This window comes from Cryptomeria japonica, chromosome 1 (assembly GCF_030272615.1).
Source record: "Cryptomeria japonica chromosome 1, Sugi_1.0, whole genome shotgun sequence".
Taxonomy (NCBI): domain Eukaryota; kingdom Viridiplantae; phylum Streptophyta; class Pinopsida; order Cupressales; family Cupressaceae; genus Cryptomeria; species Cryptomeria japonica.
This window is the reverse complement of record NC_081405.1, coordinates 640,358-656,610: the sequence shown is the minus strand read 5'-3', so window position 1 is coordinate 656,610 and position 16,253 is coordinate 640,358. Positions and strand designations below refer to the sequence as shown.

General features: G+C 37.8%; 1 protein-coding gene across 3 annotated transcripts in view; it reads right to left on the bottom strand.

The window, feature by feature from the left end:
- Positions 1 to 16,253, bottom strand: part of LOC131036644 (dol-P-Man:Man(7)GlcNAc(2)-PP-Dol alpha-1,6-mannosyltransferase) — a 229,051-nt gene that overhangs the window by 11,065 nt on the left and 201,733 nt on the right. For all 3 annotated transcript variants that reach the window (XR_009104127.2, XM_057968579.2, XM_057968580.2), the window contains 2 exons: positions 12,583 to 12,682; positions 12,288 to 12,353 (listed from right to left, as the gene is read on the bottom strand). Coding sequence is in view for 2 of the 3 variants with exons in the window: in XM_057968579.2 (XP_057824562.1) it covers positions 12,288 to 12,353; positions 12,583 to 12,682 (166 nt within the window). In the remaining variant the exon portion in view is untranslated. The remainder of the gene's footprint in view (positions 1 to 12,287; positions 12,354 to 12,582; positions 12,683 to 16,253) is intronic.

Here is a 16,253-nt window from a genome sequence, read left to right as displayed (position 1 = left end):
GCCCATAAAAACGAGGCTTCAATTTCTCTGCTCTGCTTCGTTTGAGAGATGATTGCCTATAGGGTTGTAATTTGAGGTACACTAATTCCCCAATTTCAAAGTGACGTTCAACACGCTTCTTGTCGACATAAATTTTTTGTTGATTCTAAGCACATTGCAAATTTTCCTTAAGTGCTTTCAATATATCTTGGCATTCCTGGAACATGTCATGAGATTTGGGAACATTACTCTGATCAAAAGCCAAATCAATAAAAGAAGGTGCATCATACCCATATAGTGCTTTGAAAGGAGTCATACTGATAGATATATGATAAGTAGTGTTATAGCAGTATTCACCCAAATATAGCCAACAAACCCATGCTTTCTGATGACCAGACACATAATTACGAAGGCAACCCTCAATCCACTTGTTCACTATTTCTGTCTGTCCATCTGTTTGTGGATGATAACTCGTGTTGTGATTTAATTCGGTACCTATCAATCTGAAAAGTTCCCCCCAAAATATACTCAAAAACCTGCTATCTCGGTCACTGACGATATTTTTTGGTAAACCATGTAAACGGAACACCTCATGAAAGAACAATTCTGCGAGCTGAACAACTATAAATTTTGTAGTGATGGATAAGAAGTGGGCAAATTTAGTTAATCTATCAATCACCACAAAAATCCAATCTTCACCTTGAGATCATGGTAACCCTGTAATGAAATCCATAGATATACTTTCCCATTTCTATTCCGGTATAGGCAAAGGCTGCAATAGACCCGCATGATAAGTATGCTCTGCTTTATTTTGTTGACAAGTGATGCATTCTTTAACATAACGAAGGACATCATTCTTAAGTCCTTTCCAGGTGAATCTTTCTCTTATTCGCAGGTAAGTTTTGAAGTAGCCGGGATGTCCTGCTAAGGGAACATCGTGCACTGATTGGAGGATTTTCTCTTTCAATTTCGATCCTGGAATCAAATAAATTTTGTCTTTGTAATAGATGATATCATTTACAACCTTATATTTATCATCTTGTGTATTACCATCTAGCAAATCACAAGCAAAAGAATCCTTAGAGTATTCTACCAGTATGCATTGATTTTAAGCCTTCTAGATAGAGCGTCTGCAACAACATTATTTTTACCCTTAACATATTCAATCTCAAAATCATAAGCTTGGATCTTGCTAATCCACTTCTGTTGCCTATCATTTAAATCTTTTTGTCCCAAGAAATATCTCATACTGTTATGGTCAGTTTTCACCACAAATCTGCTACCAACCAAATACTGTCTAAATTTTGTCAATGCATGCATGATTGTCAACATTTCTTTATCATAGATAGAATAGAATTTCTCAAGTTTATTAAGTTTCTTGCTTTCATAAACTATAGGATGTTTGTTTTGCATTAAAACTGCCCCTATCCCATCACCAGAAGCATCACATTCCAACACAAAAGGCTGATCAAAATCTGGAAGAGCAAGTACTGGACAAGAACTCATTACCTCTTTAAGTTTCTCAAATACCTGTTGAGCTTCCTCAGTCCATCTGAATGCCCCCTTTTTGGTAAGATCTGTCAAGGGTGCCCCAAGCTGTGAAAAACCTTTGACAAACCTCCTGTAATAACTGCATAAACCAAAGAATCCCCTTATTTCTGTAAGGTTCTGTGGTGGTGGCCAATCCAAAATAGCTCTTATCTTTTCTTGATGAACTTGTACCCCTGTTGCACTGATCATATGCCCTAAATACAAAATTTTTGACATTCTGAATTCACATTTAGATGCCTTTGCATACAGTGATTGTGATTCCATAATACCAAGGACTATATCAATATGTTTCAAATGCTCTTCCCAAGTTTTGCTATAAATCAATATATCATCTAAGAATACTAGCAAAAATTTCCTTAACTATTTGTTAAAAATATGATTCATACAGGACTGAAATGTTGTCGGAGCATTTGTTAGACCAAACGGCATAACCAAGAATTCATAATGACCATAATGATAGCGGAAAGCAGTTTTATGAATGTCTTGTTCTCTTAACTTAATCTGATGATACCCTGATCTCAAATCAATTTTAGAAAAATAAATAGCACCATGCAATTCATCTAATAATTCATCAATTCAAGGAATTGGATACCTGTTTTTTATTGTTTTCTTGTTAAGAGCTCTGTAATCAATACACATTCGAAGAGTTCCATCCTTCTTTTTGACCAACACTACAGATGATGCAAAAGGACTAGAACTAGGTCTGATGTGTCCCATATCCAATAATTCTTTAATTGCTTTTTCTATTTCATCCTTGAATGTTTTAGGGTGTCTATAAGGAGTAGTGATAACTGGTTTAGCATTCTCTTCTAATTCAATAGTATGTTCAAATCCTCTATCAGGTGGGACTCCTAGAGGAATATCACTGAAAACCAAATGATGTGAATCTAATACTGTTAACAAATCATTCTGATAAGATTTGGATTCAAAGCCCGATACCTTGTTGGAGATTAAACATTGTGCTAACCACGCCACATCTCCATGTCTGAAAATAGCCTCCATTCTTTTAGCACTGATGATCCTGGGACCACTGTTAGACATACCATGAAGGGCTACCTTCTGATCATCAATTTTAAAAGAGAATTCCATTCTTTTAAAACTCTGTGTATATTCATCTAATGTCTCCATCCACTGTATGCCCAAAACAACATTAGTGTCAGCCAAATTAATCACATAAAAATCATCAGTAATAGTGTAATTGCCAAGAGTAATATTCAATTTAGGAACTTTATGAATGCTAGATAAATTAGTTCCTCCTGCTACTCTAACATCAAATCCCTCATGTTTTTCAGTCTGCAAGCCACGCCTTTCCACAAGTGCTACATCTATAAAATTATGTGTAGAACCACTATCAAGCATAACAATTACACACTGTCCATTCAAAACTCCTCTAACTCTGAAAATATTATAATGTGGGGTTCCTGTCATGGATGTTATTACTCCTTCTCCTTGTTTGGTACCTATTTCTAACTCAGTGTTCTAAGGTGTTCATTCTATGTTAGGATCAACATTCTCTTCATCCTCACTGTCAGACATAACCTCAATATAATGAATTTTCCCCTTCCCTAAACATCTGTGTCCAAGCTGCCATGCTTCCCTACAACTGAAACATAGTTTTTTCCTTCTGAGCTCTTCTCTTTCCTCTTTATCTAGCCTGTTTTTAGGGAAATTATCTTTGTTGAAAGGTTGTTTGTCTGTTTCCAGTTTAGGAGGTGGTCCTTTGTTAAATTTTTTTCCTTTTGAAGATGGTTCCAATTGTCTTGCTCTTTTGACAACTGTTTGTAAAGGAAGGGGGTTTAAGGACTTAACCCACCCTTTGAGGGAATCAGACAATCCATCTATAAATATCACAATCTTGTGTCTTTTTGAAATTTCAGTAACTAAGACAGCCAATTTTTCAAATTTAGAAATATATTGTTCAACAGTTCCAGTTTGCTTAAGCTGAGTCAAATCCTTAAGATGTAATTCAAGATCTTTAGAATCAAACCTATCAATAAGTTTCTCAATGAACTCAACATAAGTGCCTATCAAATTATGACCCAAGGTTATTTGTCCATGATGCCACCATTCATGTGTTACACCATCAAGATGTAATGCAACATATTTAATTGCCTCTTCTTCCAACATAGGATTTAATTGGAAGTATGTATCTAATTTTTGCACCCAAGCCCGAGCAGTTGTCTTACCTGAACCATCAAAATAAGGAATGGACATTTTCCCAATTTTTCTTTGTAATTCACTGTTATTTCCTCGCTGTCCTCTTGGCCTATGTTTCATTCTGACATTTAAATATTCTCTAAATGTCATTGATGATCTGAATTCTTCATCGGAGCCTAACCAGTCCTGATGTATTTCTTCCTGTATTTCTCTTATTGTAGGTTCATTTTCAGGTGGCTGGTTTCTAGCAGTAAATATAGGCATGAATGGTCTAGCTGTTCCTGTTCTTTCTGGCTGATTATTAACTAACTGTTCATCTCTACCCCCATTGTTTCCCCCATTATTTTGATGTTGATTATTCTACCTTCCATTATTTTGGTGCTGATTTATATTATTAGCCATAAACTGGGTCATCAAGTTGGTCATTCTGTTAACGTTATCTTGTATATCTTGCTGACTTCTGATTAGCGCAGCCAATAGATCCCTATTGTTATCTGGGTCTCCCATGTTGGTTTCAAAGATAAGTTCCTCGTCAGTTTCTGTGTGGCTATCCTCAATTTCAAATGGAATAGATGAACTATTTTGTGCTAAAGGAGAGTTTGGAAATCTGTTCTAACGGGCCCTAGTACTTCGGAAATTATAATTTCCTTGGTGCATACTCAATTGTGCATTAAATTTTCATGAAATTTCAATTCCCTACAAGCTGGCAGCATGCAAAAGCTCTGATACCACTGTAAAATTCCTTATTGGGGACTGATTGTAATTACTGAGGGCAGATTGTAATGAATTGTTTATGACCAAACTATGTAGCGGTGTATGGTTTAACTTAGCCAGTTATTTATAGAATTTCATTCATCAATAAATATCATACAATCCAGCTTTAACTTTCGTGTCTTATTGATCATTACACTATTGACTGAACAGACATTGTACACAATCAATATAAAATAATTAAATGTCCATGGTGCACCTGTTAATTCGCTGGGTTGACAGTCCCAAAGATCATCACGGTAGTCCTCCAGAAAGTCTCCGTATGTCCATTGATTGTTATCTGTGCATATCGTTGTTTCACCAACCGAACTCTACCCCCGCTAATCTTCTAAGGATGCCGACGTTCCACCACCCAGATTCTATTGCAACTGATCTGCTACACATTAGAATCACGATTTGTATTCCCGTCAGAACCACTGTGCATTATGCACTACCACGCGGTAGGGAATATAGCCCAATATCGGGCCTGCTGGTCAAGCGATATGCAATGTTCGGGTTGTATTGTCACTCTGACTACCTCCCCCCCGATACAAGCAATAAGAATATGAAAGTGTCTGGTCACTTCGTCAGAAGTTCACCCCCGATACAAGTATGAGAAATATAAAGAAGCGTTTTGGTTTCACGGCATTCCACGCAGATATCAACACGATTTCCCTCCAGTTTCACGTTGCCACATCTCTGTTTTTGCTATCATGTTCCCACCACTAGGTCAATCTTCACCGACAAAAGGAGGATTAATTCCGTTGGTATTCCACCACACAGGAATGAAAGTCTCTATATCTTCTTCTTCCATTTATTCACCTATGAAAGTAGTTTTACGAACCAACTTTATTCAAGGAACGTTAACATTATATTAATTATTTATATTAATTCCAGATTGGAATATTAATATTAAAATAATTAATATCGTGCTATCTTTATTTTCATGGTTTATTTTGTGATTTGGGGAACATCACAGTTTTCAATCGTCCTTTTAATTATCCTGATGAGGTTCTTGTTGGAAGATTCAGCTAAGCCATTACCCTGAGGGTAATAGTTGGATGACGTCTTCAAGTATACATCATGCTTAATTAACCAAGAACTACTTTGGGTTCCAACGAATGCCCTAGCATTGTCTGATATGATGGTGGAGGGGACACCGAATCTTGTCACAATTCCATCAAGGAATTCCAACACTGAGGTCTCAATGGCATCCCTCAATGCAATTGCCTCTGTCCACCTAGTGAAGTAATCTGTTGCGGCCAAGATCCACTTATGGCCAGCACTAGAAGGTGGATTTATCATGCCAATGAAATCTAAACCCCATTGTGCGAATGGTTGATCTACTTGGACGAGGTGAAGAGGTAGGGAAGATAGTCTTTGCTTTCCAGAGAAGAGAGCACATTTCTTGCAATTCTTCACCCATCTATGTGAGTCACTGAATAAGGATGGCCAGTAATAACCAACCCTCATTATTTTGATAGTCGTAATCCTTGCAGAGAAGTGGCCCCCTGAAGAGCCATCATGAAATTCCTCTAACAATTTGCTGACTTGGTTTTGTTTGATACATCTTAGTAAGACTCCATTAGAGTCTCTTCGAAAAAGAGTGCCATTCACTAAGACATAGGGAATGGACTGCAACCCAAAATGCCTTCTTTTGGTCCTGTCCAGACCTTGGGGGTATCTACCTTCCATTAAGAAGGTGGTCATGTCACTTACCCAACTGAATTGAGTGTCGTTGCTAGTTGGTTGATCCTCTTGTAACACAAGGGTGACCTCTGAAGTAGTCTTAGAAGATGTGACAAGTTGTTCACATAGGCCCTTGCCTCTTACAAGCTTGGTGATCTTGATCTTGATGTTGATGTTGCTATACTTAAGCTCATAGTCCTTTAGCCCCTCACTAAAGAAAGCAATAGGTTGCTCCAAATTATCATTGTCCAGTTGTGTTAGGACAGTTGAGATGCTTGATTCTCCTCCGAAGGTATAGAGGATAAAATCCCTTTCATAGTTAGGATTGACAAGGGTAGGGGCCTGAGCAATTGCTTGTTTGATCTCTTCAAAACCGGCCCTCCCCTCCTTGGTCCAACTGAAAACCAAGTTTTTCTTCAACATGGAAGTGAGGGGTTTTACCATGGTGGCAAGGTTGGGGATGAACCTCCTCACAAAGTTGATTCTACCAAGGAAACTTTGCAATCCTTTCTTGTGACTGGGGAGTGGAAGAGAAAGAATAGGCTCCACTTGCTCTGGATCAATGGTCAAGCCCTCCTTGGATACAATCTATCCTAGCAACCTTCCTTGATCAGTAGCAAATACACACTTGCTAGGGTTCAAGGACACACCATACTCCTTGCATTTCATGAACACTTGCTCAAGATGACCAAGATGGTCAGCTACATGCTTTGAATAAACAGTTATGTCATCAAGGTATATAAGCACAAAATTTTGCTAATACACCCTTGAAAGCCATGTCCATTGCTCTTTGAAACGTGGCACCTGCATTGGTTAGCCCAAAGGGCATTTTGCAATAAGCATAGGTACCCCACTTAGTAGTAAATGCAGTCTTGTATTGGCCTGATTCTTGGACCAAGATTTGATTGTAGCCCGAATACCCATCCAAGAATGAAAATCTTTCCGAGCCACTGACCTTTTGGAGAATCTGCTCCACAGAGGGAAGGGGATAGTGATCCTTGAGGGAGGCTCTATTGAGATCCCTAAAGTCTACACATAGTCTGATTTCCCCATTCTTCTTTCTTACAGGGACAAGGTTGGCCACCCAGGAGGAGTGCTTGATAGGGAAGATGATATTGGCTTCTATGAGCTTGGTCAACTCCTTCCTCATTAGTGGCTCAATCTTGGGGTTTATTGGCCTTTGCTTTTATCTAACTGGCTTTGCATCCGGGTTTAGCTCTATAGTATGCTGGGCTAAGCTAGGGTCAAAGCCCTTCAAATCTTCATAGGTCCAAGCAACTATGCCATAGTATTTTTGGCAAAGCTCAACAAAGGCCTCTTGTTCAGTTGAGGAACACACCTTGCCCAAGTTTAGAGACCTACCTTCGGCAACAACAACTGGCTTGTAATCCCCCCTCTTTGCAGCCAGGTTCATCTTCTTCTTCAACCGATCATCCGAGTTGAAAATACGTTCCAAGGTAACTAGACCTTTAGGCAACTTGTTGGAGTTGAGCTGCATGATTTGATCTCCATACTGGTCTTGCCGCTTAGACTGATTTTTAGCAGAAAATTCTGCTTCATTTTGCAAAAAGTTGACAATCTACTGATCACTGTCGAACACTTGCCAATTTACCTGATTGTCTGGGACAGCAGGCCTCACAACAAGCCTGATGTGTTGTTCCTTCTCACTTGCAACATGCGTTGGTATGTAGAATTGAGCACCAACCGCTGCAAGCCTATCAGCATGCTTGTTCTGACCTCTAGGAATGCTCTGGATATTGAAGGCTTTGAATCCTTCAATCAAATCCCAAACCCTATGTTTGTATGATTTGAGTAGGTTGTTCTTTGTTATACTTTGAGCTCAGATGTGGTTAACAACCAACTCACTATCTCCAAATACAAGCAAAGATCTAATCTTTCTGCTTTGTGCAGGTTGGAGACTTTGGATCAAGGCTTCATACTTGGCGACATTGTTGGTGCAACCAAACTGAAGCCTAAAAGAGAAGAAATATTTCTCTTGCACAGGAGAAACAAGCATCACACCGGCACCTGCACCATTCTTGTTTCTTGAACCATCAAAAAACATGCTCCATAACACCTTTGAGTCTCCTTGTGTTTTGATGAGGTTAGGGATAGGAGTATCCTCTTCATGGATACAATAGGTGCCAAGCCCAGTCTCTTCAGTCTCAGCTAATGGATCAAACTGAAAAGCATTGGCCCATTTGTCCAGCAAACAATCAGGGACCTCTTGCAAAAGAGTAGCAGGCTCACAGACAGTACACTCCTCCCCCTCTTCATGCAAAGTGCAATTCATGTTTATAGGGCTGGGGGTGTAGGGCTCAATGTGGTTTTGCGCAATGGGCTCTGCCCTTATGGTAACCTTGGTACCATACCTTGTTCGAAATAGCATGTGGCACCAATCAAAAGACAAGTATCCACCTATCTTGGTGGTGAAGTCTCTAGACAGGCAGATTGCAAAGAAGGCAGGGAGGTCGATGATTGATACGTCTTGCAGGATAGTGCAACCAAGGCATGCATGCAAGGTTAACTTCAAATTTTTAACAACCCCTACTATTTTAATAGAAGTGCCATCCAATTGGACCACCCCTTTAGTCACAGGTTCATATTCCATGCCAAGAAGATCAACTACCTTCTTAGGCATGACTGAGCTACTAGCTCCTAAATCTATCATGCAGTTGTGAACCAAGTTATCTCCTATGATTAAGGAGAGATAGAAGGGGGGAGGCTTGCTGACCTTGCTTGAATCTTCTTCCTCCTTGGGTTGCACCAAACTGGTGGAGACTGCCTTTCCACTGGCTGCTGCCTTGTCACCTGACTGGTCGACGTCCTTTAGTGCCTCCTTAAGCAAATCCCTTTGAGATGGGATGGAAAGGGCCACCCACATAGTGACATTGAGGTTGGCCTTCTTCATCTGATCAACTATGTTGAAAGGAACACCAGCTGATTTTAGAGGCCCCTTTGAGGCTATGAGGTCTACCTTTGCTCTTTGGATGACTTGGGCCTCTTCCCGCCTCTTGCTCCCTTGCATGGTATTTTGGCTTGTCTCCTGGACAAGTAAATTGGGCATTGGAGCTTGGGCTGATGTTGAAGGTGAGGCAGCCTCCATAGCTCTCTTCTTTGACCTTGTATATTGTAGCATAGACTCACCATTTGTTTGGTTCAAACCACAGAATTCTGCCTCCTGCCAATTGACAAAGGTAGAATCCCCTTGCAAGTAAGCCTGAGTGCTCACACTAGGCTGATTTGGGTCATACTGTTGGCCAGAAGTGGTCGGCTCAACCTGCATCACTAAGGCTTGGACAAACCCTCCATTTTGGCATGCACCTTGGTTGTGTGGCTGATTGCATGGTTGACACCAATCCTTCTCTCGAGCGAGGTTATTTTGCATTGGAACTATCGCTTTTGAGTTGCTTGCAACTGTGGGGTTCACACTATTCAAAGGCCTGGCGTTGCTCCATTGGTTTTGCCCTTGAAAGGGTGGCCTATTCTGCTGATAGTTCTGATTTTGTGCCTGATAAGGTCTGCTATGCTGAGCTTGTTGCCTCTTTAGTGTCACCAACTCATTGCTAAAATTTTGCGATAAAGCCTTGACCTCATGGAGCTCATTGGAGGGTGTGGATGATTGTCCTGCGGGTGCCATGGGGATAGGAGCCAAGGTGGGTTGTTGAGTAGGAGCTTCTGGGAAGAGAGGCATTGGAGGCCTTGGAGCTATCTTCCCAGCCTGAATCAAACAGTTTTCTGCCCTTATGGCTATGTCATATGCACTCGGTAAAGAGGTTCCACCCATTGATTGTACCATGACAACTATATCGTTGTTGAGAGGTCTAAGATAATACAAGGAGGCATGATTTGGAGATGGCTTCACTAGAGCAGGAATTCTATTCCATGTCTTATGGAACCTGAAATTGAAATCTCCCATGAACTCATGAGGTGCCCTCTTGATCGTAGTCAACTGCTCCACAAGTGATAGGTGATCACTTTTGTCTTCGAAATGGTTGCACAACCTCTCCCCCAATTCATCCCAATTGTGAATGGAGCTAGGCGACAATCCTCTATACCACTGCAAAGCTTTGCCTTTCAAAGATGTGGCTAAGAGTCTGACAACAACATCATCTTGAGTGATATTATGGATGGAGCAGATGTTTGCAATGTCCTAAATGTGCTCAATTGGGGTAGTAGTTGTTTCACCAGTGAAGTATGGTATACTCTTTAACGCAGCCACTAGTATATCATTCCATTGAGTCAAAATAAGGGGACTCCCCCATTGAAGGTAACAAAAACCTGATTTATTGCCATGTGAAACAATGGTCTATTGATATGAGTGGTGGGAGCCCTTGACAGTAATGGTCTTGTAAATGGAGGGGTAGACTGAGACCTGGGAGATGAAGTGTTTACAACCCTAACCTCCCTAACTGGTGATAATGAAGGTCTACCTCTACATCTTCTAGTGCCTGAAGATGAGAGTTCTTCGAACTGGAAACTACCTCTAGAAGACACCCTTGTATGAATTTTGGGCATGAAATCAACAACAAGTCGTGAAAAGCAGTGGACTTGTGAGCAGAGACTTTGGAACCTTGGGGTTCCAAACTTAGGCACTTTGGAACCTGGGGGTTCCAGACTTCCGGAGTTGCAAGAGTTGCGATGACTTGGGAACCTGGGGGTTCCGTGGTCCTAGAGTTAGAACTAGTCACGAACAAGAAACTAGACTTGTTGAGCAAAGTCGCCAAGTGCCTTCGTCTCCTTTGTTAATACATGGATTATTTGAGCAATTAATTTTTCAGGGATTAGTGTCTCCTATAGGTTGGTGCCTAAAAATGTAATTGGGCATTGGTGTCTCCAAGAAGTTGGTGCCTACTTCATATTGTAAATTCCTTATTATATTTCTGCTTTTGTGAGGCTGAATTTGGGTAGTAGATCAAAGCAACTATTCTCACCATGATTTTTCCCTTCTAGGTTTCCATGTAAATTTGGTCTTCATATGATTGAATGTGTACTTGTGCTCATTATTTGATAAGCTACTAGTAGTTGCTTCTAATGATAAATCCGGATGTGATGGTTAGTGAAGTTATTAATGATAATTTATGTTCAATCAAGATGAAATTTGCATATATTGGTTCACCCCCGCCCTCTTAGTGTATTAGTGTGTCCTTCAATGGCAGCTTGAAAAAGATTATTTAATCCTTGAAGGCTAAGATTCCCTTAATATATTTCAGCAGCTACTAAATGAGGCTTCTAAAATTATACAGCTTGTTCCCTATTTGGTATGACAGCCACGAAAATATTTTTAACTCCCTTTTGGATGAGTACAGCAGGTAGGGAATGAAGTTCATAAACTTTATAGGCTGTGATCCATAAGATATTTGATACGATAACAATCACAAGTGGTATGACAACTTAGCAAATACAAATAAAATTAATACATTTTTAAAAGAGTATTCCCCCGTTTGCAATGAGAATGGTACCTCACACAAAGATATAACTTCAACAATGTATACGACAGGTCAGGACAAAAAATTTCAATATTCCTTTAGTCTTGGTTTGGTACGACACCACCCCAAAATGAAAAATAATATATACTCTAAAAAGAATAGCTTGCCCAAATATATAATATTAAGCCTTTGTGGATTTATGGCTGTCTTCAGAATGATGTGGCCAGCAATAACAATTAAAACACAAGACAAGACAATACAACTTGGCTAGGAAATAGTAGGGTCACATGGAATGAAATGAGAAATAGGAAATAAGCGATTGCCAATCTACAGTACAAGAAGCTCTGAAATTGTGTCTGATCATATTTGTGTTTGAGAGTATGTTATTCATTTCATTCCATGTGACATTCTCTTCAGAAAAGTTATATTCATAATGCTTAAGTTTACAAATTGTTATTCTGTTATTTCCTTCAGGAGTTATGACTTCAAGTGTTGAGCATAAATATGTGTATATTTCTGTTCTATAATCTAGACTACAACCTTAATATGTCCTTTGAATATCCGCTAAGGAATTAGCTAACAATGGTTCTGTTACCAGTACAAAATCAATCAACAGTAGCAGCTTTATCTCAACTATGAAAGTCACAGACAAACAAAAGGACATAAGATGTGAATGAAATATAAAAATATTTACAAGCTTGTGAATTCTGAGTTTGGGTAATGTGAGCTTACGTGATGAGATATGTAAAATTTCTACCAATAATTTCTTCAAAAGAAAGATCCTCTTCCTTGGAATATCTGCAGTTATCCAAAATATTTGAGACAATAAACTCTAGTCATCTATAAGAGAAAAGCCAATCATAGCAGGAAAGAAAAAGATAACAGGAAATGTCAATGATCAGCTGTTCATCATCGATATGTACACTTCAAACTTCAAAGTCACAGATTATGTACATAATATGTTTTAACTTCGTTAGCAAATTGCATGTTAATCAGAAGTACATGCCAGTAAAAAAGCATGGCATACCTCCAAGGAAATTCCTTTTCACAGAACCGAGAAATTCCATTCATTGCCGCATATGTATCAATGTGAACCACACGGGTATAAGATGTGTTAGGGTGTAAATCTGTAAAAGAAAATGCTGATGTGAGCAACATGCTAATATTAGTTAACTCAAAAGATAATATGCATCAGTATTATTTAGCAAGGATTTAGCTTAACATTCATCCAATAAGATTGAAAGTGATATGAAAGGACAATAGAATTATGTAATTTTTTTTGTAAGTCCTTTCCCCTAAGGTGTTTGCATTCCTATGATATCCAGAGTCTGAGATGTTTACTGTGCTGTTTGAACTTTGAAGCTGTAGACCTAGCATCCCACATAGAGAAACGCCATCACAAAAAAAATAAAGAGAAGGTCTATTCTTAATATCACCAAGAAATATCACTAGACTGTGTGTTCATGGAGCAGTGTCAGAAATTGCCTACTTTGCAAATTCTACTCTATGCATTGCAGTCATTTTGGTATCCATGTCTGTAGCATGTCTAGGTTTCATTTTAGCCATTTCCTTAGCCTTTCTCCTAGTGGTTCAAATGCTAAGAAACTATTTTTTTGTTTCTAATAATCTTTCTGAGTTTTCCTAAGCCCATCTCCACTTGTATGCTAATGCAATTGCCGTCTATGACACCTTCTAATTTTGATGAATTCAACCCTCTATTAATCACTTCTTGCTGTCTTTTGAGTCATCAAATCACTCTTCTCTTAGCTCTTGAAGTTTCTTGTGCTCTATCCGCTCTTGAAGTTTCTCTGTAAGCTTGAAGAAGCATACTTGGAAGCCATTCTCAAGATTTTGAAGTCTCTTGAAGTTGAAACCTTGCAATCCAACTACGATGAATACTTTTTCTATTGCCTTTTCATTTATTTTACTACCTCTATAATTCCTCTAAATTCCATTAAACCCACCTTCTTCCTTTGCTACTATGGTAGCCACTTCCTAGAATTAAAAATTATAGCTTTACCTTGTACCCTTTGGCATCTATACTTCTTTCATTATTGTCTACTCATTCCATACACCAGGCACTAGACAAATTGTAGGTTTTTTGCTAAGTTGCCGGTACGGGTACGGGTACGCGTGCGTGGGTATGGTACGCTGGTACGACAATTTTTTTGGGGGGGGGGCTGGGTACGTCTGTACAAAAAAATGTAAAATTCATAAATATATACATATATGCAGTCTAATAAGTAATAGAGATCGCAGACATTGCCATTATGCTATCTACAACAGATTAATTTTTTTTAATTAAAATTTAACATTAAACAATAAACTATAGATGTTAAATATTTAAATTTAATTTAAAGTGAAAATGTAATTATTCATAATCATTAATTAAATATATATAATTTTATTATTTATTAATTATTATTTAACGATTTATATTTGTATAGTAATAGATGTTAAAAGTCAAATATTTAAATTTAATATAAAGTGAAAATGTAATTATTCATAATCATTAAGTAAATATATTGAAATATATTAAATTTAAATATTTGACTTTTAACATCTATTACTATACAAATATAAATCATTAAATAATAAAATTATATTTCAAAAATTAAAATTAAATTCTTAACTTCCTAAACATTTAACAAACAAATAAACAATAAACCTAAAATAAAAATCTAAACTTATTATAAATAAATTATAAATAAAATAAACAAACAAATAAAAAAATAAATATAAATGAAAATCCTAAAGACAAAGTCTAAAACTATACTTTATAACAAAATTTAAGAACAAAAACTTCCTCGAGCTCTGCCATGACCCGTCGAGCTCATCTTGCCTGCGTCGAGTTGTCATGACCCATTGAGTTGCCGTGACCTGCCGTGACCTGTTGTGAGCTGCAGTCGAGCTTCTCCTGCCTACTTCATCGTTTTGAGTTCTTGCACCGTGTGTCGTGTTGAGCTCTTCCTCTGCCGCACACGAAAAAACGTTTGGCTTTTCGCGTTAGGGTTTACACCCGTATTAGACCCGTTTTCAAAGAAAAAGTAAAAAAAACCCACAAAATCCGTGTTTGACGTCGATTCGTAAAAAAAAAACCGTGACAAAATCACCACGTCATCTTAAATTCGTCCGGATTCTTGGTTGAAAAAGTGGATGTATTTCAAGGGACAAATGAAGGAACCTTGTCCGATTCCACGGGAATTCCAGCACGATTCAGTTTCAGAAACGTAACGTACCTGGAATCGGCAGAAAAAAGGACGTACCGGTAACTTAGTTTTTTTGTAGTTTTTACAACTATAATTGTTTACCTAGGACAAAGCACTTTGTCTACTATCCACACTTTATAGTAGGGTTGTAAAAAAATCAAATAGGGATCTAATTAAGGAAAGCTACTAAGCAATCCCATCAACTTTCTTTGTTTTACCTATAAGTTTGTATCGATTTTCGCTAATTTTGCAACTGCCACAAACACAAGTAGAGCATCATGTTACACTGAAATCTAACTATATGATCAAAAAAGAAAATCACACTTGTCATGTCCCCTTTTCAAAATTAAATTAATTGAGAGATGCATAGCCTGTTTCTTATTTTTTGTAGGTTGAGGGATCAAATTAGAGAAATAATTATTCAATAATAATATTTTAAGTTGTCCCAATAACTTTACTTTTATAACATTGTGAAAGGAAAACTAATGTATTTTTTTTTTAATCAATGTGCGCTTATTGAAATAATTTGTTAAAAAGGTAGGAAAAGGAACTTCAAAGTAAAAAGTGATTATAAAGGGGAGAATTTAGCACAGAAGAGGTAATCCATTGTTATTGTTATCAAATTATTTTTCAAACCTTGAGCATTATTCTTCATCTAAACACCTGAGGATGAAAATTCTTTGGTGTAGGCAGTCTGCAAGACAAAAGCCCTTTTGGTTTCCATTTTGTATTGGAGGCAAAAAATATCTTTTTGTCCTTTTGGATGATTCCATCCACGGATTGCATTGGCATTGGAAGATTGCAGTAAATTTTAGATGGCAATTTAAGTTTCTACTCGTGGTTAAAGATTTCAAATTCAGATTTATATTTTGTGAAATTACAAAAGTAAAATCATCAGTTATCTGTTGTTTAGACTAGTTAGATCTTATTTTATTGTTTTGAAGTTGTCATACCATCTTTATAGAGGCCATACCATTTTTGGAACAACCATACACTTTTATGATGTTATATTGGTTGTTTTTGGGCTGCTATGTGCATTTGTGGCTACATACATTGATTTATTTGGCCACCATACATCATTGGACCCATGAAATATTTTGTTGTGATATTTCTACTTCTTGGCTGCATACTATGCCTTAAGGGGCAATACAAATTCATATTGCTGAATCTTAGATCATAGATTTCCGCAATACCATTCTTCTATCAACAACCATACAAATGCTAAGTCCCAGCTGTGGCAATAAAATGATTATCAATGGGTTTTGTAGCAGCCTCTGTGATGAGGTTTATTTATGTCCCGTTTATCCCATATTTTAGCCATTTTCCTGTACTGTCATAGCCATCTTTGTGCTTCATTTTCACATCACATCTTTTTACAATCTTTCTCTAGATAAGACTTAATCGAAATAAGAGATAATTTTAGTTTTTGGGTGAAGAGAATGAATATTTGATTCTATTTACTAATAATTATTGTCATTGCTATTGTTAA